Here is a 24,518-nt window from a genome sequence, read left to right on the forward strand (position 1 = left end):
AAAAAAAATTAAGCAAATTTTTGAAAATTATTCTAATATTAAACCTAAGGAGGGAAAGGGTGATTAGTGGTTAATTGTTGGTTTGCATTAAGGTTGTTGCTAACCTCAATGCTCGAATAGATGAAGCTGAAGATGCCACCACCTGCACTGATGGAGAGAGGGAAAGTACCTCACCAAGAGGCGGATAAACCCTAAGATTGAGATTAATGTGGACGCTCCTTAGGAGTTCGAGGTACATGTAGCGAAGGAGAAAATTCATGATCTAAAGAAGAGGTTACAGTAAAGAAGGTGGTGCTCGTGGACAAGTACTTTATTTATTTGTTATTTTGTAGTCATTGTTAATTTTACATTTTGATTAAATTATTATATATATATATATATATGTTAAAAAGTGCAAGTATCTAATATGACTAATTAAAATATTTAATTATTTCAATTAGTTGAATGTCTACTATCCATAGATGTAATTGAGTAGTTGCATGTTGCTAAATTTACCAATATTCATTTCAACTGGTTTGAATTTTGCAATTGTTGGATTAGTTTGTCAGGTACCTGTGAAACATGTTTATAAGACAACTAGATTTTTAAAAATACATATTTGTGTGTAATTCAATGATTTATATGATTGACAGAAATTAATTTTGATTGCAAATCCACAACCAATTGATAGAAAAGAAACCACTATGAAAGGTACATGTTCCACCAAAATATATTCAAGAATTTTTCTGGAACAATTTGTCAAATGGAAAACATGATTTATACTAAATGGGCATGCCAAGTCCACCTATGTTGGCTGATCTATTTGGAAAGGTATGAGTAGGTGAGAATCCACTTATCGATACCGTTTACACGTCTACTACGGGAGACCCACTCGCAAGATGATCAAAATGAGCATGGGTCATCTACACGTTTGGCAACACTCAATAGCCAAGATTTCCTGGATCAAGGGGGAGTCAATTAGCTTTTATAGGACAAGCTCTGTAGTCGAAGTTTCATTCTTTAATTTGGACATAAATTCTAGGAATGAGTAGGATACATCCTAGGAAAAACTCTCCCACATAACTAACCGCACATTGGCTGGCCTCCAGGTTCCCTGCCCACCGAGAATACACCTACACCCAGTTTAGACCTTGTGGCTGTGGGTTTCAAACTCACGATGTTCACAAGTTGCCCTAACCAAATGAGTGGAGCCATATGGCCTATTCAGCAAAGGTTCCATGACTAACATCGTTTTCCGGCAATCAAATACAGAACATAGTGCAGCTGCAGGATATGCAATGAAAAATGATGGATTGATGACCAGAACTCAAATAAAATCAACAATACGGGTAAAACATAAAAGTGTGAAGTACAATCTGGTGTGACCACATTTCAGCAGTCAATACCAATCAACAATATTCTACATTGGATCATCTAGCAAGCTGCAAAATGGAGAAAGGTTAGTGAAAAGTTGAGCACCATCATCAGCCTTCACTAAGATTGCTTGCCTCTGCCATTTCCTTCAGAAAAGAGACGACTTCCTCCAAGGAATTAAGCAGGTAACGTGCAGTAGAGCATTTCCTGCCAACTGCACAAGAGAAGTAGTTTTCGCCCTGGAGATCGAGCACAGATGAACCTTCATGCCAAGCAACATTCTCTTGAGGGCGTCTATAGCTGCCACTACTGATACCCAATGTTCTCTTCTCTGAGAATGATGACGACCTCCGCGTCCGGCTATGCACCAACTTTCCACTAGGTTTTCCAGAATAAGTTGTGTGCAATGATCGTCGTTCCGGAAATGATTTGACAGATTCCAACACCTTCCCTCTTGTCATTCCCGGTGCATCACTTGGTAACTCTGGCTCAAAGAAAGTGTAGATGTCTTCATCCTGAGAATTAGTTACTGTGTGCTAGTTAGCAAAGAAAGTATAGATCTTCATCCTGAGAATGGGTCATAACATTAATTTGCTTTGTTATTTAATTATTAATGTTTATCTGGTGGGAAAGACCAATCATAAGTATTTTCAGCGTAAATGGTGATTGAGAATTATGCTAAGGAATGTCAGAATTCACCAAGTGCTGACACGACTTGAAGAGGCAAGACCAATCAAGGCACCCTACTTAGGCAGTCTGGGTCAAGTCACACTGTCTTATACAACCTTGGCAAGAGAAATTGAACTTTAGAATAACATCAGGTTAAGATACTCAACCAAGGTAAGCATCAGGCAACTCAACAAAGGGGCTTGACACACCAGGCAGGGGCATCCAAGTAGACCAGCTTGATCTGTTGGTTGTCTCATGAGGAACTCAACTTGAAGAAACTAAGATAAGCAAAGCAGTGCTCTTAAAGCTATTTATAACATAAAACCAGACACCCATAAATAGAAGCTAAAGACTCAAGTAACAGTTTGCAGCCTCCAACAATGTAAGAGGATGGTCGGGCTAGTGTAAGACAGAAAAATGAGGTGCACTGACAATGAAAAAGATAAAATAAAACACAAATAGGATGGAAGTGGTCAGCCATCTGAGTGCATAATCCAAGCATGCATTTGTGCAAAGTAACTCAACAAAGCTGATCCTGGAGTACCTTCCCCAAGAAGTGACCAATGCACAGAACGTAGTCAATTGGTGTTGCCAAACATTTGCTATGAACTATTTCTCCCAAGATTCGGTCAATTGCAGCACCCTGTATGGATATGAGATCCTTGAGAAAAAAGAAGAAAAAAGAAAAGAAAAAGAAAAAGATAAATCGATAAAAATGACATGGTTGCACAAACGACTAGCAACTTTCAAGGCATTTCCACTATTCTGCCAGCATATTTTCTATTTTTCCGAAGAGAAAACAATAAGAAAGAGCTATGTCACATGGGTGCGGGTGCGGGTGCGGGGGTGCGGCAAAAATATAAAAAATTATATATATATATATATATATATATATATATATATATATATATATATATAAAGTCCAAAAGTTGGACATAAATGATCCTGGGTGCGTTGACTGCACCGAGGGTCAGGTTGACCACATCGGGTGCGGGTACGGCACCTAGTTGAAGAGTCCCTGTGACATAGAGAAAGAGTGATATTATGTAGTGCAAGATTGACGCATTTTCTCAAGCTGTTCTAGAATCACGACAGCCAGTCTAAAACATAACCAAATAGAATCATGCATACAGCTGGACTCGATCAGAAAAAGGTTATACAATATCAAATTTCCCTTCTCTTTACCTTGGAAGTCTTAAAAACTGATTTTATTAAAAACATAAATCCAATTTATTAGCATTACGGCAAAGAAAAGAACAAAACCCATAACTAACAATCTCCCAAAAATAGGGATTTGTATGCCTATATAAAAAATAGGGTTTATGTTGTCACTTTCATCAAAAAGCTATGATTTCAATTAAATGCAATTCAACAGGAAATCAAAATAGAACCATGTTGCGCAGTTATAGATGAATGCTTCACACCTTTGAAACACCAACAGAGCGGACCTCAACAGACCGGCCACCTTGGACGACATCTACAGCTGCATTTGAAATAGGTCCAGTCCATAGATGCTGCAGCATATCCCTTGCTTGAATCCTTCCAAATTCAACATCTAGATCCGGAAAAAGATGAGTCCTCAACCCTATATAATATATGAAAAATGCCACCAAACAAACAAGAGGCATTTTTGAACCTACCAGCAAACTTGTAATTCCATACCAGAGAAGTTTCACGAACTTCAACATAAGATCGAGGTGTTCTTTCTGTGAAATAATCAAAAACATCCTTCACAGAGAAAACAGAGAAAAACATGATATCAGTAGACAAGCACATCATAATGTAGAAGATAAGACTTCTATAAATTAGAAGCCTTTAGAAGTGATCTTTAGTGCACCTGTACACTCTCAACCCAGTCCATGTTTAGGTGCTCGGGCATTGTAGTCATCCATTCTCCTTTCGTAAGGCGCAAGAACACCCCATTTTCAGCAGCCAGCCACATGTTATAGTCCCTGAAATTCTGTGGAAGCAATTATTAGTATCTGAAGTAGCAACAATCCAGATTAAAAGAGATAAACAATAACTTATGGGAACACCTCATCTAGTATGTTCCTATCACTTCCACTAATAACAACAATTATCGTCTTTGGATCAGCACACAGAATTGTAAGAGGTTCTTTTAAATCTGGGTGCAACGTAAGTTCCATCTCTTTAATTTGATCAGCGCCACTTCTTCCTGGAGTATCCACTGGTGCTGTCAATGTTGCATTGAATCCCTGGAGTTCCAAGGCAGATACATTGAGGGTAATGAAATAATGCATTCTTTATATGTCAAGCATACATTCTCTATGGTAGTTGGGATAGAAGTAACATTATACCAGCAATGAATGTGACAAAATTGTAGGATAAGAGCATAGAAAATCAAGAATAATATCTATGTTAATACATCATTGACATTAACAAAATATAGAAGGATAAGAATACTATTCAAGAAAAGGGATACAAGGCAAAACTTCCTTTTATGTAACAAAACACAGTGACACATAACTTGATACGAAGTGCATGATGCACAAAAGAATACAGTGAGAAACCTTAAATACAAACCCATGCAAAAGAATGTTAATCACCTGCATGGAGATATCGACAAAAAGTAAAATAACAGAAGCTAACAGGTACATATACCATTGAATCAACAAAAATTGCAGTGAGCTAAGAAAAAAAGTGTACTGATACAGTAAAAATCTTTCAGCACAACACATTTTTATTGAAAAAAAAATCCTGGTTTAGGCAAGATATAGAAGATAACAAATCTATTTTTTCTTGATAATAATACAAGGTCAACCAAACTGCCTACAGAAGAATGTGAAAGATAATAGATGACCTTATATACAGAAGCATCAGAAAGATTGACAAAATACTGTTGATGTTAGAACAACATATCACAGTCTAGCAATGGAGTTCATTCGTGAATCGAAAGCATATTCATGGGAACTGGCAATATTTATATCACATTTCATTTGGTGTGCATGGCCCTTGTCAACTAGACACAGCATCGAGACAACCACCAAACATGCCATGACATTTCATCAACTGAATCAAAGCTATTTCACCTGTTAAAAGTACAGTGTCCATTTGCATCAGATAGAGTAGGGGAAATGATATAATTTATTTTACTCTTCATGAGACAGAAAATCATTACTTTTATTTGCTACATATAAATAATTTGTATCCCACATTTGGATATAAATGAAGTGAATATTTGCTTGAGCTCTGAAACCCTAATTCTTTATGACAATTGATGACCTCTTTGCATCTGCTTCTTGTAGACTGGGTGTATTAGTTTATTTCCTTGACCAGGGAGTCGGACATTAAAGCCTCCTTCCCGCTTGTATGCTTGAAATATATAATGTTCAAACATGTATTCATGTCTTAGGCACATAGTTGAACCGAAGCCATCACCTCTAACTGTTGTTTGCGGTTTCTTGCAAATCCCGGTCTCTCTCTGTATACTTCTAGTTAGGGACGGAAAACTGGCCGGACAGCCCACGGGTAGCCCATAGCCTGGCCCATCTGGGCTGGGCTTTGGCCTGCTGTTTGAACTAGGGCCTGACCTGAACTGGGCCTACGCCCAGCCCGACCTGCACGAATATACACACATACATACATATATATAGGTCTGGTTTGTAATGAAAAAGGAAAAAGAATACAAGTGGGTGCCTCTTATGGGCTTGCAAGAGTACAAGAACATACACAACAAAGACCACTTATGGGTCAATAAAAGAACACATGCACACAAGCTACTTAGGGGCTTAGAACACAAGTAAAAAGTATAAGATTTATTGAGAACTAATATGCCTGAGAAAGCATTACACAACAAGGGGGGAACACCCCTTCATATACACAAAGAAGGGCTCATAGAGATGTTACGAGCATCCCAACGACTATAAATATAGCCGTTGCTATTGAGGAGCTCACAATGGCTCTAGTAGTTTTTATTATATGCCTATGTTTTCTTTCTGATAATCCATTTTATTGAGGGATGTAAGCATAAAATCTTTGGCGTACAAAACCATTAATTTTTAAATACTTTTTTAAATCATTTGGCATAAACTCTCCCCCTAAATCAAAGCAAAAGGTAGCTATATTGTTTTTAAATAAGTTTTTGACTAGAATATGAAAAATTTGGAAAATTCCGAACACTTCATTTTTGTGCCTAAGAAGATAAATCCATGTGTATCGAGAATAGTCACCTACAAAGATCACATAATAAGCATAACCACCTATGTCACATATATGCGGGTACGAATACTAGTGCGGATATAGCACTTTAAAAAAACTTGGGTGCAGGGGTGCGAGAAGGGTATATATATATTTCAACAATTTTAAGTTGACACTAATGAAATAAAAACAATTACCATATCATAAATTCATGAAATAAATCAAATTAACAATCTACAATTGTTATTTCTCATCAATAAAAACTAACACCGGAATTAAATCAACTTAAATATATTATGGTTACGCTAAGTGAATTAAGAAAACAAAAAACAATCAAACAAGTCAAGCAGAAAAGAAGTAAATTATACTAATAAAAGAAGTAAACAATGCATAATTGCATACCAAAAGTATATCACACACAATCTATATGACAATGAGGTAATGATCCTAATAATTTTCTACTTCATCATCAAATTCATTATAAGAAGGAATAATAGGATCAATTAAGTTCATGTTTATAATGTTAAAATCATGCTCCCCCTCCAAGTCATACTCCTCTGGGTTTACATTATAAAATAAAATTCATAAAAAACAAAAGTTGGTCAAACTCAGAACCCAACCCAAGCTTGGGTTTGGTTCAGGTGAACCTAGGCCTGAGTTCACTAGAGTTGAACCCAACAGGCCTGGGTTTGGCCATTGTGCCAATGAGGGGAGGATAAGGAAGAAAAAGAAATAGAGGAGGAGGCGGAGGAGGAGGAAGAGAAGGAATAAAAAGAAGAAAGAGAGGAGGAGGAGGTGAAGAAGAAAGAGAGGAGGAGGAGAAGGAAGAAGAAAGAGAAGAGGAGGAACAAAAAGAGAGACAAAGGCGTACCTATTTCACCTCATTACCATCACTGTTGGAAAAGGAGGAGGAGAGGAGGTGTCTGGGTTGAGGGGTGGTGTGATCTTGCCCTAAACACTCCCCTACCCACCCCACCCAAATTTCATTTTATTTAAATTGGACCAAAATGGACTCGATCAAAGTTGACCGAGTCCATTTTGAAAAAATATAACCCTAGGTGTGGGTTAACCACACTCAGAGTGGCAAATTTTAATATTTTCCACACTGGGTACCGCACCCACACTCGCACAATCGCTGCGTCGCATCGACACGGGTGCGATGACCTTTTTAACGCATCTGTGTTACATAAATAACCACCCTTAGATACAATAGGTTATGATGCCCATACATCCGAACGTATTAATTCAAGTGGTTTAGTAGCAAAAAAGTCCTCTCATAGAAATGAATAGCGCCTTCATTTTCTCAATGATAGAATCAGTGCAATAAAAATTTTCTCAAATGAAGTGCATTGGATGATTTAGATATGCTAGGATAACCTAGTCTTTGATGCTACAAAAAAATATTCAAATTTTGTACATTGTAAAAAAAAGTATTTTTAGGAGTAATCAATTGATCCATGTAGTAAAGATCTCCTTCTCTATAGTCTTCCCACATCTTGGACTGGAGATCTTGCACCAAGCATTGGTCTGATAAAAAGGAGATTCTACAATCATCATCGGCTATTTGAGAAACAAAAATACGATTTAAATTGAGTTTTAGAAAAAAATTAATTTTAGGTATAAAAAAATTATGGAAATTTTCAAATACCCCCCAAACTTTTCAGTCTAATTCATGCGCACACCAAAAGTTTAAAAGTTTGCAAATTCACACCAAAGTTTTTACTTGGGTTAATCAAATTGCCTCAATCATGAATTAACGTTGAGTTGTTCTTGGGTTAACAATAACTCATGTTTTGAAATTACCATTTTACCCTTATATATGAGATAAAATTACTAATTTATCCTTATTTTAGAAGTTTGACTGTAGGACCTACCGTTTAAAATGATACATGAATTATAAAACCCACATAAAAAAAAATCACACTCGGGCCCGTTCTCGTTGGGGTTTTAAAACCCGATGCAGTGTGAGGGTTTTAAAACAAAACCCTCCCATGTGTGCCGCGCCCTGCCCACGCTGCTCCACCCCCTCGGCAGGATAAGGAAACCCCTTTAGGGTTTCCCCCGAAGATCGCCCCCGAGCTCTTTAAGAGCATCCCAGGAGGGGAGGGTGGACATGCCCCCTTCTTATCCTCCTCCTCCTCTCCTCCCGACGTCTCTCTCTATCTCATTGCGATTTCCAGCAAGCCCCAACGTTGCTGCCTCCTTTTTCCAATCGCCATCACCGGCGACCTCGCAAGGGAGCCTGACATCAGCAACGACGCCCCTCCTCTTCCAAGTATGCCCTCCATCCCCTCGGTCTTCTTCCTCCCTGTGTTTGGCAGACGCCTTAACGACCGCGAGAACCCCCATCTTCGTTGCTGCTCCATTCCTTCCACCCTCTTCTTTTGTTTGCCAGGACCAACGCAGGCAACCACCTGTCGTTGGCCACCGTCTCTTCCCTCTCGGTGGTATATCCCAGCCATCGCCGTCACCGGCGACCACCTTAGGGTGACAGCCTCCCTGTCCTTTCCCCCCTCATGAGCCGCAACCCTCTCCCCTCCGGCAAGCCGTTGCCGGCGACCGTGCCATCACCCTCAGGTAACCCGATCTCTCTCACCCCTTCTCTCCTCTGCATTGCTGGAGTGTCGCCACTGTCGCCGAGATTTCTTTTTCACTCGCCCTCCGACAGGCTGGCAGGGGCCGAACCCCTGTCGCTTGGGCCATTCTTTCGATAGCTCGGCAGGGGCCGATCCCCTGCTACCTCTGTTTCCTCTAACAGGTCGACAGGGCGATGGCCCTGTCGCCTCTTTTCGGCAGACCGACAGGGGCCAAGCCCCTGCCACCTTTACCTTCTCGACAGGGGCTTCGCCCCTGCCCTTTGTGTCTTTCATCAGCAGACAGGGGCAAGGCCCCTGTCGCCTTTGGCTTGGTCGCCAGGGGTGATGCCTTGCCCCTCTCTGTCTCCCTCTCCTGCCCTTGTTCATTTTCGATGGGGGAGGGCCTGTCCCTGTTTCCTTTAGGCTCACGGCAGGGGGCGAGGCTCCCCTGCTATTCCTGTGTTGCTTGGCGGAAGGCCCCACCCCTGCCTCTTATTAGTTTTCCTGGCAGGGGCCGATCTCCCTCCGATCTTTTCCTGTTTTAGCAGATGGGTGCTTTGGCACTCTCTCTTATGGGCAGGGCGGACGGTCGGCGAGCAGGGAAACACTCTTGCTCCATGCCTCTTCTTTGGTCACTTTCATACTAACATTGGGTTTCCTGCAGATTCCGCGACAGATTCCACTCGTACCCCGCGACCCGAGCCCCCGCATCGCCTATACTCTCAAACGCTCGCAGCGACGCAACCTCATAACATTCCGAGGTAGGATAAAGTTGCACAAAGGGCAATAGATGAACCTATTTAAGTTGAAATAATTAAGATGCCTATGCTAGATATGCTTAGAGTTATATTGTCTCTGCATTGCGCATTATCTTGTTTGTATGCTCATGGGTCGAGGTACAATTTCATTCTTCGATCATTATTTTGCATAGTTGCTTATGAGTTTGAAGTGTAGTTTCGTACTTCGTGCAATACCTATGCTCTTGTTTGCTTGCATATATTTTTGCCTGCATGTTTCCTTTGAATGAGGTACGACTTCGTGTCTCATGTATTACTTATGACCTTATGTGTTTGCCTATCTAAGTGGCCAAGGTATGGTTTTGGTACCTCGTGTATTACTTATGTGCTTTTCCCTCGATGTGCGGCATCGCAAGTCGAGAGTTGCTTGTTGTCATGTTATAACCTGCATATGCTCACATTTATGGTAAATATGTACTTACATAAACGTAGTCTTGTGCCTATCCTGATAACACTTGTTTTCAAAACACTAGAAGTTGTGCTTGTGCATTGCAGTTCTTTAAAAGCGAGTTCCCTTCTGCCAACCCAGTGCTCTTCAAATTGCACAGCTTTTGCAAAGTTAAGTTTTAAGTCTCGCAGGATTGCGAAGTCACATTTAGGCCCTCCCAAGTCCACACTTGGGAGAAATGTTTTATAACCCCGATTCGAGTTGCGACCCAATTCGAATAACCCCGATCAGGGGCATGAGCCTATGAATGAGTGGGGTTCTGTTGAAGGACCCATTCTTCATTTATCAATCTAGCGTCGCATGTCAAAACTAAGATAAATTTTGGATGCAAGATTGATAGTGTTGTGCTTTGTGTGAATGACTCAATGTGACATTATGGCTTTCAAGGATGAATCGTGCCAAATGAGCACTCCTATATTCTTTGGATCGTTATGAAGTTGTGTGTTGGGTGTTCCTTAGAATCCTACGCACCTCCCTTTTTCAGTGTAGCGTACTTTTAGACATGCACGACATGTTAAGTACTTTCTTGATCGGACGAGAGATCTGAGACGACCTTGTATCATGAAATATGCAAAATATTGTTGAAATGAATTCAAGACTTATCTTGTCAAATTGTGTTGTGTTACTTCTTTTGCAGATAATATCTGTTGGGGTTTCTTTGGTGAAACCATATCTCTTTCATCGTAGTCGTACTTTTGACAAGTACGACCATACTTTTTGACAAGTACGTCTTCTTACGTTGCGATGATTGGATGAGTAGGTTGTGGCAACCTCGATGAGTGCAAATAACAAAATGTTGTGATCACCTAAATAGGTGATGATTCCGCTTTCACCGGCAAGATACTCGAGTTGGGTCGAAAGACCAGAGTATGTAGAATGGGTCTTTAGTTAACTACCCTTGATGTACTCATTCGAACCGCTGACTCCTGTCAGGAGAGAGGACGGGAAGGTACAAAAACTTCAATGGACAAGCCATTAATGACAGTTACGAGCAAAAGACTCGGCTTCCCCAATCATCGAAGTTAGGGGAAGAAGACTACCATAATTATCCTAGGTGGTAGCCCTCCATGTTCAGGATGCATCCATTGTTTATGCTGCTTTGGGGATTTCTCTTTTGGTCACCGACCGTCCCCTTAGGTGCGGACTCAGTCAGCTATCCGGGTTATCATAAAATACACAGCATAATAAAGCCCCTGATCAGTTTAGGCTGTTTCTAGAGTCGTGTCTTGTGCGTACCCACTTGGCCAGTTAATATCAAAACATAATTTAAATTCGATCACACAATTTGTTGAATTATGCACGTATGAAGGTTATAGTGTGCAACGGGTTAAATACTTATGAAATTGTGTGTGGTTGATGTATCATTGTATTTTGCTAGTTAAATTGCTTATGTAGTTCCTTGTTTGTAATAGTTAGCCTACTTGTGCCAGTAAAATGCTTGTAATAATTTTAGCATCGTGCTCATGATAGTTTGCTTCATGACTCTGCTGAAAGCAAATTGCTATTTAATTGCTTGTCTACTTGACATATTAAATTATTCTGCTTAATTATGTTCTATATTGTCTTGTCTGTGCACCTACCAATTTTTAGTGAAACTGACCCATTTTATGGGCAGGTAATGGATAGGTAATACAGTCTGCGATGGCACGATGGCGTGATGAGATCAAGATAGAGCTCTTTCCGTGACGTTTCGCTCCTGAGGACATGTTGGTAAATTTGGTATAAAGTGTATTTCAAAATTTCTCTTTTTATTAAACCTTGAGTTACTAAAACTGTTTTAGTAAACTTCTTCTTGGTTTCAACAAACAAATTCTCAATCATTGAAATTGCATTTTAAAACCATTTGATTTCAATAGTTGTGCAGAATTCGGTAAAGGAAAGTTTACGCTGTAATGCGCTCAAGGTCCATCGACTTGTTGTTTTAAAAATATCATTTTCCGCTGAAGTACTATTTAGACTCTGATAATTGTATGATTTCAAAGCTTTGGTGAAGTGAGGGAGCGAGGGGGAGGTCGGGGAGGGTGCAAGGAGATCGACGACGTTGTTGCCAGATAGATCCCAGAGAGAGGGGAGAAAAGCGAGGGAACGAAAGAGGGAGAGAGATCGGGTTACCTGAGGGAGATGGCACAGTCGTTGGCAACAACTTGTCGGAGGGGAGCTCGCTGGAAGGAACCCTAGATCGACTACAATGCCGTCGGAGCTCACAAGGAGATGAGAGGAGTGAAGCGGCACGGGGGAAGCCACCAGTGTCAGGCTTCGACAGGCAGATGAGGGAAAAGGGAGCGAGGGGGAGGTCGGCGATCATCGGGAAACACAGTAAGGAGGTGCGTCCATCCTCCCCTCCTGCGATGCTCTTAAAGAGCTCGGAGAGGGCCGAAATTCGGGGAAACCCTCAAGGGTTTCCTCTTATCCTGTCGAGTGGGTGGAGCAGCACGGGTGGGGGGTGCGGCGCACAGGAGAGAGGGTTTGTTTTTAAACAAATCCTCCCCCTGCGTCGGGTTTTAAAACCCTAACGAGAACGAGCCCGGGTCCGATAATAAAAAAAAAATCGCGTGGGTTTTACATAGCCACTATACCAAATACGCAAATGTTGACAATTCAAACAAAAAAATTTATATAACTATGTAAATTACAGCAAACCAATTAATCCACCAATGACCCAACCCACTAATAGTACAACCGAGTCCGCATTTGGTATGCATAAAGTTTCAAGTTTCCAAATGTAGAATTGGTTGTGCTATTAGTGGGTTCAGTCATTGTTATGTTAATAGTTTTAGGGTTGTCAATGGGTCTGGTATCTGACTCATCGAAATCTACCTAAACCCTATAAAATAATAAATTGTTTGGTCCAGGTTTTGCCAAGTCATGATCAAGCATAACAAACACGGACATGAATGTGCTATCAGTGGTTCAGGTCATTATTGTTTGATTGTCTTGCTGGAATTTATACATGGTTATATGATTTTTTTCTAGAAATTGTTAACAAATAAGTATCTGGTATAGTGGCTAACATCATGTTTTAGGTTACCAGTTCAAGCATTATTGCAAACATTAATTATTTTTTACATTAAATACATTATATTGACAACCTTACAGTCAAACTTATAAAATAAGGATAAATTAGTATTTTTTTTTCTCATGAGTTGTAGGGGTAAAATGGTAACTTCAAAACATGAGTTAGTGTTAACCCAAGATCAACCCAATATTAATTCATAATTGGGGCAATTTGATTAACCCAAGTAAAAACTTTGATGTGAATTTGCAAACTTTCAAACTTTTGGAGTGTGCATGAATTAGACTGAAAAGTTCAGGGGGCATTTGAAAATTTCTCAAAAATTTAAAGAGTTTTTGTAATCTCCAATCCCTTTTTTGTTAAGAGAGGAACCACTGGCAGTGAAAATATTAAATCTACTTGAATTAATTCTATATTCAGAAAGTAAAAAATCATTGAGGATCACATGGAAAGATGCACCAGAGTCCAAGAGCCAACAAATCTTATATAGAGGAGAAGAAGAGGAGACTGCAACACCTGAAATGAAAGAAGATGATCCCTTGAGAAGCGGTTGTAGGGCTTCCCCTAGTTGGGATAACGACATGGTTCCAATGGATTTGGAATCCCCATTGGTCTCATTCTTATCCTCACATAGTAGACCAATTCAAACCTATGCACGACGTGGTCAACAAGTTCCCATAAACGCTTTAGAAAAATACTCCCAAGGGTCCAACATAGAAGAAACCTCCTTGAGAAGATCCGGTCGAGTCTCCAATCCTCCTAACAGGTTTGTCTCCTATGAGTCTCTAACACCAAAATATAGGACATGTCTAATTGCGCTACACTCATTCCATGAACCATCTCACTATAATGAAGCCAAAAATATTCCCCAGTGAGTGGAAGCCATGAACGTGAAACTTAGTGCTCTTGAAAAAGCAAAAACTTGTGAAATAACCTCATTGCCCACTGGAAAGAAATCGATTGGATGTAGATGGGTCTATAAAGTCAAAACTAAGAGCGATGGGTCATTTGAACACTATAAAGCTCGACTAGTAGCAAAAGGATATGTTCAAGAATACGGTATCGACTATGAGAAAACTTTCGCTCCCGTAGCTAGGATGACCAGTGTTAGGACTCTCATTGTTGTTGCTTCGGTTAAAAAATGGCCTATCTATCAATTAGATATTAATAATGCATTTTTAAATGGAGAACTAAATGAAGAGGTTTATATGAACCCTCAGCCAGGAGTATGTATTGGAAATGATAAAATTCTTAAACTTAACAAAGCCTTATATGGATTAAAGCAAGCTCCAAAGGCTTGGCATGATAAATTTAGTAATGCAATGTCAAGTTTAAATTTTCGCTCTTGCTATACTGACACTGCTTTATTTGTGAAAAGTGCAGGGTCTTCTGTAGTTATTCTCTTGCTTTATGCTGATGATATGATCATCACTGGAAGTGATGAGCAAGGAATTAATGATATTAAGAAAGTTCTGAAAGAAAACTTTGACATGTTTGAGCTTGGTTTCTTAAGATATTTTTTAGGTATTGAAGTAGCGTACTCTCCTCGGGGATACATTCTTTCTCAGATGAAACTTGAGGCTGACATTTGTCTAAAGTCTGGCATCACAAATGACAAGAAAACTGAAACTCCTGAAGTTATCAATGCCAAGCTGAAATTAGAAGATGAAACTCTTCTTGAAAATCCCACTCCCTACCGCCAACTTGTTGGGTCTCTGACATACTTATTCATCACGCGGTCAGACATAGCTCATACAGTTCACTCTGTCAGTCAGTTTCAACATGCACCTACAATCGTGCACATGAGTGCAGTCTTAAGAATCATCAAATATATTAAAAATACTATAACTAAGGGAGTTTTTCTTTCTTCTTAATCACTTGATTTAATTGCTTATATTGATGCTGATTGGGGAGGAAATCCCAATGATAGAGTCTCAACTACTGGTTTCTGTGTATTCTTAGGTGACTCTATGATTTCTTGGAAATGCAAGAAGCAACACAGTATCATTGTCCTCAACAGAAGCAGAATATCGTGCAATGGCTACCACAACCACGAAACTTGTGTGGCTTAGAACTCATCTCAGTGATATAGGCATAATCATCTCTACACCTTCGAAGATGTGTTGTGACAATAAAAGTGCAATTTATATCGCAAGCAACCACACCTTCCATGAGCATACTAAACATATTGAGATGGACTGCCACTATGTTCGTGATGAATATCTAAAAGGGACCATAGCCTTGCCGTACGTCACATCTGAGTACCAGTTGGCAGACTTCTTCACCAAAGCTCTTGCTGCCCCTCGTTTTATGTTTCTTCTCAACAAGCTTTCGGTCATGTCCCCGTAAAGCTTGAGGGAGGGTGTTAAAATATATGTACTCATGTATATATATATATATATATATATATATATATACTAAATCTCCATCATACTCGATAAAGGGTAATTCTGTAATTTTGCCCAATAGGGGCATTTTAGTCCTTTTCTTTTTTGTTTTCTTCTTTTTCCTTTTCTTATTTTTTATTATTGAATATGCATTAAATGCATATTGCATGGGGGGTCCCAACTAAGAGTCGTTGGACCCCCAACGACTCCTTGTTGGGCCTCCCAATGCCCACTCTCTCTCCTTTTTCTCCCACTCTCACTCTCTTGCCTATAAATAAAGGGGTAGACCCCCTTGTAATGTATAGCTTTTTCAATCCCTTTTGCTTTATAAGATTCCTCTTTCTAGCAAGCCCTTGTTGGCTTTTGTATTTATCCATTGCGGACTTGTTCTTTGCATCTTGTTTGTGAATGTCCATTATAGGACATTGTCTTTATTTCCGCATATTTCATTACAGTGCATATGTGGGAGCTGAAGATGGGAAGGAAGGGTAGTTCTCCCATATGAACATTCTAAAAATTGCCTCTATGGTTTAGGAGCCTAGTTGGTGGTTGAAAAAATGCATTAAATCACAGGAAACAAATTGCTGCAACATGCCCATGTTTCCCACACATCTAGCACATAGGAACACCACCTTGTGGGGTGTTAATGTAATAAATGAAAAAAAAAAGTATTCAACCCGGGTCGGATCCAGACTTGGACCCGACCCGGATCCAAAAGGGAGAGGCGGTCGGGCACAGCCTCACCGCCTCCCTCGAGCCTTCTTTAGAAAACAAGGCAGGGGGTTTCAATTGAACCCCCCCCCCCTCGCTGTCTCTCTCCCGACTCTCTCCCCCTCGTTGTCTCTCCCCCTCACCGCCTCTCGGTCTCTCTCGCCACCTGCGACCCTCCTCGTCGGCCTCTGTGTTGCCGAGCAACCTCATCGACGACCCTCTCCTTCCGGCAGCCTTAGGTACGCCTCTTCTCCCCTATTTCCCCCCTTTTTCCCCTCTCGTTTTCCTCGCCACCCGTCGACAGGGGGGTTACCCCCTGCTTTTCTCTTGGGATCGACTGACAGGGGGGGGGGGGCTGAGCCCCTGTCGTCGCCCCTCGTTGGCAGGGGGATTTCCCCCTTGCCTCTCTCTGTTTGGTGTCGACTGACAGGGGTGTTGAGCCCCTGTCGTCGCCCCTCGTTGGCAGGGGGATTTCCCCCTTGCCTCTCTCTGTTTGGGGTCGACTGACAGGGGTGCTGAGCCCTTGTCGTCGCCCCTCGTTGGCAGGGGGATTTCCCCCTTGCCTCTCTCTGTTTGGGGTCGACTGACAGGGGGGCTGAGCCCCTGTCGTCGCCCCTCGTTGGCAGGGGGATTTCCCCCTTGCCTCTCTCTGTTTGGGGTCAACTGACAGGGGGGCTGAGCCCCTGTCGTCGCCTCTCGTCGGCAGGGGGATTTCCCCCCCTTGTCTCTCTCTTTTGGGGTCGACCGATATGGGGACTCCCCCCCTTGCCTCTCGCTCTGGGTGTCCCCAGAGGGTGGTGTCGAGCACCCCTCGTTGTCTCCTCTTCCAAAGGCAGCAGGGGGGCTCTTGCGTTTCTCTCTCTCTCTGCTAATTTTCCTAGCAGGGGCCATCGGCCCCTACCCTTTTTATTGTTGCAGCAGGGGCTGAAGGCCCCTGCCCCTTTTTCGGTTCCCCTATTTGGGTGCGCAGGGGAGGGTCTGACCCTCCCTGCCTCTATTTATCGTGGGGAGAGGCTCGAGCCCTCCCTGCCTTAGATCTTCGTAGGGGAGGGCTCGACCCTCCCTACCTTCGTAGCATGCAGGAGGGGCTGAGCCCCTCCCTGCTCCCTCTTCTCGGGCGTCAGGCAGGGGCTTCGCCCCTGCTTGTTTACGTGTATTCAGCAGGCAGGGGCACAACCCTGCCTACCCTTGCTTTCGGAGGGCAGGGGAGCACCCCCCCTGCCTCCCCGTTGTTTGCTGACAGCATGTCAGCAGGGGCTCGTGGCCTTGCCCCTGCTCCTTGCGCTTATAGCAGGTGTGCATACGCACGATGCCCCTGCCTTTGCTTCCTTTACGTCAGGACGACGACAGTGCCCCTGACCTTCTATTTTTTGTGGTAGCTTGCTAAGATCGTTACTTTTGCAGCTCGTACGACGGATCCCGCTTCCGCTCCGCGACCCGAGCCGCCAATCGCGTACATCTACGGACGACAGCAAGCTTGCAACTCTCAAAGGTAGGGGAAGATTGCACAGAAGACTTGGACAATTGAATTGAGTTCAATTAACTAAAAAGGACAATTAAATAAATATATATGCATATATATATCATATATATTTATACAAGTACGCATTTAATTCAAGGATGCGGTTTCGCGATCCTTGTCCTTTACTTTGCCCTCGCGCACCGCGCAAAGGTTTTGCGTTGCACTCCTGCTTACGGTCTTTACTTTGTCGTCGCGCATCGCGCAAAGGTTTTGCGCTGCACTCCTGTTTACAGTCTTTACTTGTTGTTGCGCGTTGTGCCGAGGGTTTGCGCTGCACTCCTGTTTACAGTCTTTACTTTGCCGTCGCGCTTTGCGCCAGGCTCTTGCTTTTGCATGTGTTGTTACTGCCTTGCTATTGCAGATGACGTGCAGGTTCTTGCTCTTTGCGTATGCCTTAAAGGCATCCTCGTTGAGGATGCAAGGGGCATTTACCCCTCTCCCCCTTGCGACAAGAGTTCAGTCGGGAGCGAGCGACACATCCTCGTCTAAGGAGAGGGATACCTCGCAAGGATCCTGGCTCTTCGTGTGTGCAGTCCGGCAGAGTCGACTTGAGATTTTAGGGAGTTGTGCAAAAGCATCAAAGGCTACTCCAAAATTAAAACATTTGGAAGGATGTGACTGGCCAGTTCTGCTCGCCCTTTTTGGCATATCTCGGGTGATCCCGAATTGGGGGTTCGAGCGAACTTCTTAGTGGGTGTTCTATTGAGAAACCTGTATCCCATCTATCGAGGTCGGTATCGAGTCATGCGAGACATGTAGATACCCCGATAGCGGATGTGATTCGAGATAATCACATGCATAATGTTGGCACAAGGTACTGCTGTTTCAAAAGATAAAGTAAAGTTGATAAACTTTACATCTTTGTGAAACACTCCTGTTGAGGCTTCTATTGAGGAGCTATACCCCCTTTATCCTAGAGTACTTGTAGTCATGCACGACACGTCTAGTATTGCGATGATCGGATGAGACGGTCATGCGACCTCGAACAACGCTAAATGCAAAATGCTGTAATCACATAAATGGCCTCACATTCGCCTTCACAGGCAAGATGCTCGAGTGGTTTAAAGACCACAACATAGAATGGGTCGTTAGTTAAGCAACCCCTAACGCACCCGTTCGCTTCTGGTTGTCTGTCAAGGGAGAGGACAGATCGGTACAAAAACTCCAATGGACAGGTTGTTAACCACCACCCCACGAGCAAAGATCCGACCTCCCCAGTCATTGGAGTTAGGAGAAAGGAGCTACACAAGTTAGCTCAACACTTCTGCAGAAGTTGGATGCATCCGTGGCACTGCTTTTCAGCCTCTGGGGAATTCTCTCTCGGCTAATGCCGTCCCTTTTGGAGCAGACTCAACTAGTTATTCGGGTTATTGAAAATACATAGAATAACAGACGCTCGAACTAGTCTCAGTTGTTTCTACGTTTTTCCTGCGCGTACCTGCATGCCAGTAATTATCGAAACATAAGGTCTGTTCACACTGGTCGTTGAGTCGTGAGTTTCGCTTGCACTACTGCTTCACTTGCACTACTGCTTTGCTTGCACTACTGCTTCGCTTGCACTACTACTTCGCTTGCACTACTAATTCGCTTGCTTGCTCGATAGTTCAGTATGCTACTCGTTGAACTGTACACGCCTGTCAAGGCGTTGCTCTAGTTGGTTAAACTGCTTACGTAGTTCTTTGTGGAGTAATAAGGAGTTTCTCATACTAGTTAAATGCTTATAATAATAGCATTATACCAGTTGCTACATATTAGCATGTGACTTGCTTTATCACTTGGTCGAACTGTTTGGTGCTTATTGTAGCGTAGCACTTGTTGGCTTGCATCTCTTATGATTGATGTGATTGCATACAGCTCGTAATCTACGAACTGGTGGCAACTAGGATTGATGCGGCCGCTTGTCTTATAAGCTGCTTACATATTGCGATATAATTGTTGTTGTATGATTGCTTATGAATGGCTTATGATGTAATGGTTTATGCCTTACGATTAATTTAATTACTTGTTGATGGACTGAGCCATTTTATGGTAATTATATGTTTTACGAGCATTGTTATGAGTGTTTGTCTTATTCAGTTGTTTTGTTTGGCTGACGGGTAGAGTTAGTTACCCTTCGCCCATATAATCAACTGAATTGCCATATCTGCGCGTTCTCATGTGTCGTTTACACATGCTTTGAGGGCCTATTTGAGGATTGCAATCTTCCTTGTGGCAATAACACGATGCGTAGGATTATATGCTTCTATGTGAAGTGATACGATGCATATTGTTGATATGCATGCTTGTGCCCATATTGTGGCTACTGACCCCGAGGCAGTCAATGGTTCAGAGCAGTCGATTAATGATGCATGTATCACTGAGTAGGGCGTCTGTCGAGGACCTGATCTCCAAAGGATTATCTCTGAGGGTGTGTATGATCAAGACCAGGTACCCAACTATAGTGGTAGATTCTCTGTGAGGATGTACATTGTCCACGAACGGGTAGCCGCAAAGACGGTGAACTCCTGTGAGGAAGTGTATGGTCCAAGACCAGGTATACCATCTAGGGCGGAATTCCTTATGAGGATATACATTTCCCAGACCAGGTGATCCGGCGTTGATCTTGTCGTTTGTATTAGTGGCTATTGACCCCGAGAGCGGTCATTTGTGTTGATGCGTGTATCACAATGATTTTCATTGGATATGACATTTGTTGGGGACCAGCTTCCCAAAGGTTTCGTTGTGGGGGTATGTATGATCAAGATCAGGTAACCCGGCTAGAGCGGTAAAATCTTTGTGAGGATGTACACTGTCCACGAACGGGTAGCCGCAAAGTCGGTGAACTCCTGTGAGGAAGTGTATGGTCCAAGATCAGGTATACTCTCTAGGGCGGTAATTCCTTGTCAGGTCGTATATCTCCAGGACCGAGCGATCCGATGTGGATCTTGTGTTTTTGCTTACCATAAAAAGTTATGGTGAGCTGTGACGATCTTTTGAGATTGTTTGTGATAGCCAACTATGAATTCATAGTTTCGGCTTTTTGTTTTAGCATGATTACATGCAGGACTCAGATGTGAGAATCAGATCGTTAGTGATTTGAGTTAGTGTTTATGTTTTGGACCTTCTACGGAAAGGTGGGCTTGTCTAAGGAAGTATGACGCCTTAGTGTGTCATAACTGGTGACGGTTAGCCGCGTAAGACTTTGAGAGATGATGATAGATTAAGGTCGTTCAGGAAAAAGCGTTGGTTAGAAGTAGTGAGTGACAAACGATGTCCTGATGGTGATTTGATGCAGAGACCTCGTTCTAGGAACGAGGACAAGCTTGTTGCGTAGTATTTCCCAACTTACAATCAAATGGATCGTATGTTGCATTGGTCAGTTGCACTGCTTACTTGCGTTGAATTGCTTACTTGCGTTGAATTGCTTACTGTTTGCACTACTTACACATTTGCACTGCTTACGCGTTTGCACTATTCACTCGCTTGCATTGCTTACCTGTTTAACTGCCTATCTGCTTTAAACTGCGTAGCCTACTGAATTAAATGTACTTAATTCAGTTTCCTGTTAGTCTCTCTTGTGCACCTACTAGTTTTTCGCGAAACTAACCCATTCTATGGGTACAGGTGATGATTAGGTACACTACGGGCGATGGCGCGATTGCAAGATGGCTTCAAGATTTCTTCTTCCTGCTCTTAGCTCGCGTCCTGGACGCTTGGGTTTGTATCGGATTTCCCTTAGGATATCCGAATCTTATGACTTTTGGTTTTTTTAGCTAACGTGCCCAAAGTTGTCAGCTTGCCTTATGATTTATCAAAGAAAAATCTTCCGCTGATTTCATAAACAAACTCTAAAGGAAAGAGATATAGCTAGTCTCTTGCCTGTTTTTTCTGAAAAGGTTCGCAAGTTTGAAATTTGGGGCGTTACAGTTAAGCTGGATGTATTCCCAACTAGCCGTTAGACACCCTCTCTAACTACTAGAAGATGTCAACCTAGGTTGACTAATCTCCTTTTCCCTCTTATCTCCTTAATCTTTCTCACCTCTCCCCTTTTTTGTGTCTATATATATATATATGGGTGGGTGGGTGCCTTTGTAAGGTGAGAGGGTGATGGGTAGATTATAGGCTTTTGTGTGTTTGTAGTGAGGTTTGTAAATTTATTTTTTTTGTATTATTTCAATTTCATACTTAATGAAATTATTCATTTTATAATTCTTGTATTCCATTGTTACTTCTATAGAGAGTGTGTATCAAATACATTGTATTTTTGGTTCTTGTTATTCATTTCGGAGTACATCGGGATTCATGCCATTTTCATGATGGTATCAAAGCGAGGCGTCGTGGTCTTGGAAAAGATTCGTATGGTATGGATTCAAGGTCTTCGCATTCCGGTATGTATCTTTGGTTCTTTTGGTTTCATACGTATGGTAGGTATTTTTAAAAGATTATATTAAAATGTTTTGTTCTGAAATTAGAATTTGTTGTTTTTTGATATATAAAATATATGTTTTGGATTATGGATATGTACGTTGAAAAATTATATTTTACAAATCTATGTGATTTCTTGTATTCTTATGTGTCATGTTTTTTCAAAAATACTAATTTTTTATGTTGTATTTCTCCCTTGAATGTCTCTTAACGTATGTATATGTATGTTCTTATGCATATATATGTGTATACATGGCTTATCCTTGAGATTTTTAGTGTATATGTGACCAGGCATGATTTTTTTTTGTGAACTTAAGATTATGAATCTTAGAAAACTTTTGCATAGTATTGTCTTTATTGATAACATGGATATCTTCCATAAGTTTATAAGGTCCTTCTATCATTATGTGAATTTATTATTCCATGTATGTTTTAGTGATATTACTTTTTTGAAAAATATCTTATTGAATAAAAATGATTCTCAAGATTGATGGCTTGTGTATAATGTTGATTTAAGGAATTCTTGCATTATATTCCTAGGTATATGCCATGAATAGTCTACATGATTACTATTGATGGGATAATATGGTTTGTCATCATGTATCAAAATGCATGTTTTAATAATTCTGAACATATGCATTTTTGTGTGCATTTCATCTTGAATTAAGATTATATTTTTGAGTGTTCTTTTAAGCTCTTAAGTAGCTATTGTGCTTCAGGTCTCTTTCTTTGTAAGTTCGTATTTGTCTATTGTTTGAAGTGTGTGAATGGGAATCTCTACATGTTTGTCTTTAAGTGTCTCATAGTAGACTTATAATTTAGATCTACCTTCTTAAAAGCTTCTTTTTAATAAGATCATATATATTGTTCTTGTCTCCTTGTTGAGAGTTAGTGGATCTTTTGTATGTGATGTGCCTTAGTGCACTTGTTCCTTGATTAGTGAAAATGATTTTATTTTGAAGAATTCCCAATCTCCTCTATGTAGATTGCTTATATTGAGCATGATTCTTGTTTTTGCTTATTCAAGGTTGTAAAAATTTTCATGTGACATATTGTTGTGCATATGATTGCACTATATTCATTCTAAGATTTCATCTCCTTTATTGGATTTTGTTTTGAAGATTTGTCTTTTCAAATCGGTTTCTTTTTTATGAACTCACCTATTTAAAAATTAATTTACGTGAGTATGTATTGTCTTTTTATGACATTTGGATTGTCCATCACTGAATTTTATATAATACATCATTTGTTTTTTGCCTTGTTATTGGTCAGGGTTAGCCATTGAGGTGAGTTGTGTGTGCATCCTCATGTCATCTTATCAATCTAAATTCTCAAGTTTGTGAGTGGCGTGCTATCATTTGCCTTGGGTCTGATTGATGATTGATTGGCCTCTGAACTCATTGTTGTTGAAAATCTGAGTTAGTCGTTGGGGTGAGTTGTGTGTGTACCTCATGTATCTTGTCAGTTTAGGTATGTATCTAATTAGTAGGTGATTGATCTCGGATTCTATGAGTGTGTTTTATCACTTATTTGTTTATATGGACATTGTTAGAGTATTGAATGCATGATTCTTGTTTTTCCTGTGATGGTAGTAATGTTTTTGAAACCATGGAGTTTTGAAAGATTATTAAAATTGTTATTTTTATTCTTCTTGATGGCATTAGTTTGTTTTTTATTACATTCTCTCTTACTTCTTGTGTTCCCTCTTGTTATGCCTCATATCTAAGTGTCATTATATGTAGACAAGAGATTTTTATTCACATGTTTGTATGTTTATTTAGCCCATAAGTGGCATTGAGATTATACTCTTGTTCTAGTAACTGATACACTTGAGGAAAAAAAACTTGAAGACAAGTTTTCTTGAGTATAAATAGCTCTCCTCTCTCTCTCTTCTCATAAAATCGTTCCCCCCTCTCTCTCCTCTTCTCTCTCTTTCTAAAACCTCTCCTACCAAGCTTAGTCTTTCTGAGTCTGCCTGACCTGGTCTGAGCCTACCTGACCTAATCTGAACCTACCTGACCAGATTCAAACTCACTTGACTTGGCTTGAGCCCAACTGAGTCTAGTCAAAGTCCCTTTTAGTCCTAACCCAGGTTTGGTTTACTTGACCTAGACCTAGCCTACTTGGGCTAAGTCTGAACCTGCCTGACCTAGTTGACTTGGACCGAACACAGTTTTGTCCAAACCACTTGTGTTTAACAGTTTGATCGACTCTTTCTCTTTCTCAACTAGATCAAACTCATTTGACCTAGTTTGACCTCTCAAAGGAAGGTTCAAACCCAGTTCAAAGCAGACAGAGTGTTCCGAAGCCATTCTTCACCGATCAAAGAGTAAGTTTGATTCGTCGATCACTCTTCCTTAAATATTTAATGATTTGTGTTGTGCTATATATCGTATACGTTCTGAAGTAGTATCTGACCCTAGTCCTTGGTTTATGCCTTCTAGGACACTTCGGTGTTCACGCGCATCTCTTTGCGACTA

General features: G+C 41.1%; 1 protein-coding gene across 5 annotated transcripts in view; it reads right to left on the bottom strand.

Moving 5' to 3' along the window:
* Positions 1–1,273: 1,273 nt before the first annotated feature.
* LOC149843464 (alpha,alpha-trehalose-phosphate synthase [UDP-forming] 1-like) overlaps positions 1,274–24,518 on the bottom strand; it is a 102,196-nt gene continuing 78,951 nt past the window's right edge. For 3 of the 5 annotated variants that reach the window (XM_089999832.1, XM_089999831.1, XM_089999830.1), the window contains 6 exons: positions 4,059–4,238; positions 3,860–3,982; positions 3,663–3,750; positions 3,447–3,577; positions 2,567–2,665; positions 1,274–1,868 (listed from right to left, as the gene is read on the bottom strand). In XM_089999832.1, coding sequence (XP_089855958.1) covers positions 1,464–1,868; positions 2,567–2,665; positions 3,447–3,577; positions 3,663–3,750; positions 3,860–3,982; positions 4,059–4,238 — 1,026 coding nt within the window. In that variant the 3' untranslated portion in view covers positions 1,274–1,463. Of the gene's footprint in view, positions 1,883–2,566; positions 2,666–3,446; positions 3,578–3,662; positions 3,751–3,859; positions 3,983–4,058; positions 4,239–24,518 lie in introns of those variants that run through there. The other 2 variants (XM_089999833.1, XR_016430874.1) reach the window with 2 other exon arrangements.

The sequence above is a fragment of the Nuphar pumila genome, chromosome 3 (assembly GCF_984573655.1).
Source record: "Nuphar pumila chromosome 3, dmNupPumi1.hap1.1, whole genome shotgun sequence".
Lineage (NCBI taxonomy): Eukaryota > Viridiplantae > Streptophyta > Magnoliopsida > Nymphaeales > Nymphaeaceae > Nuphar > Nuphar pumila.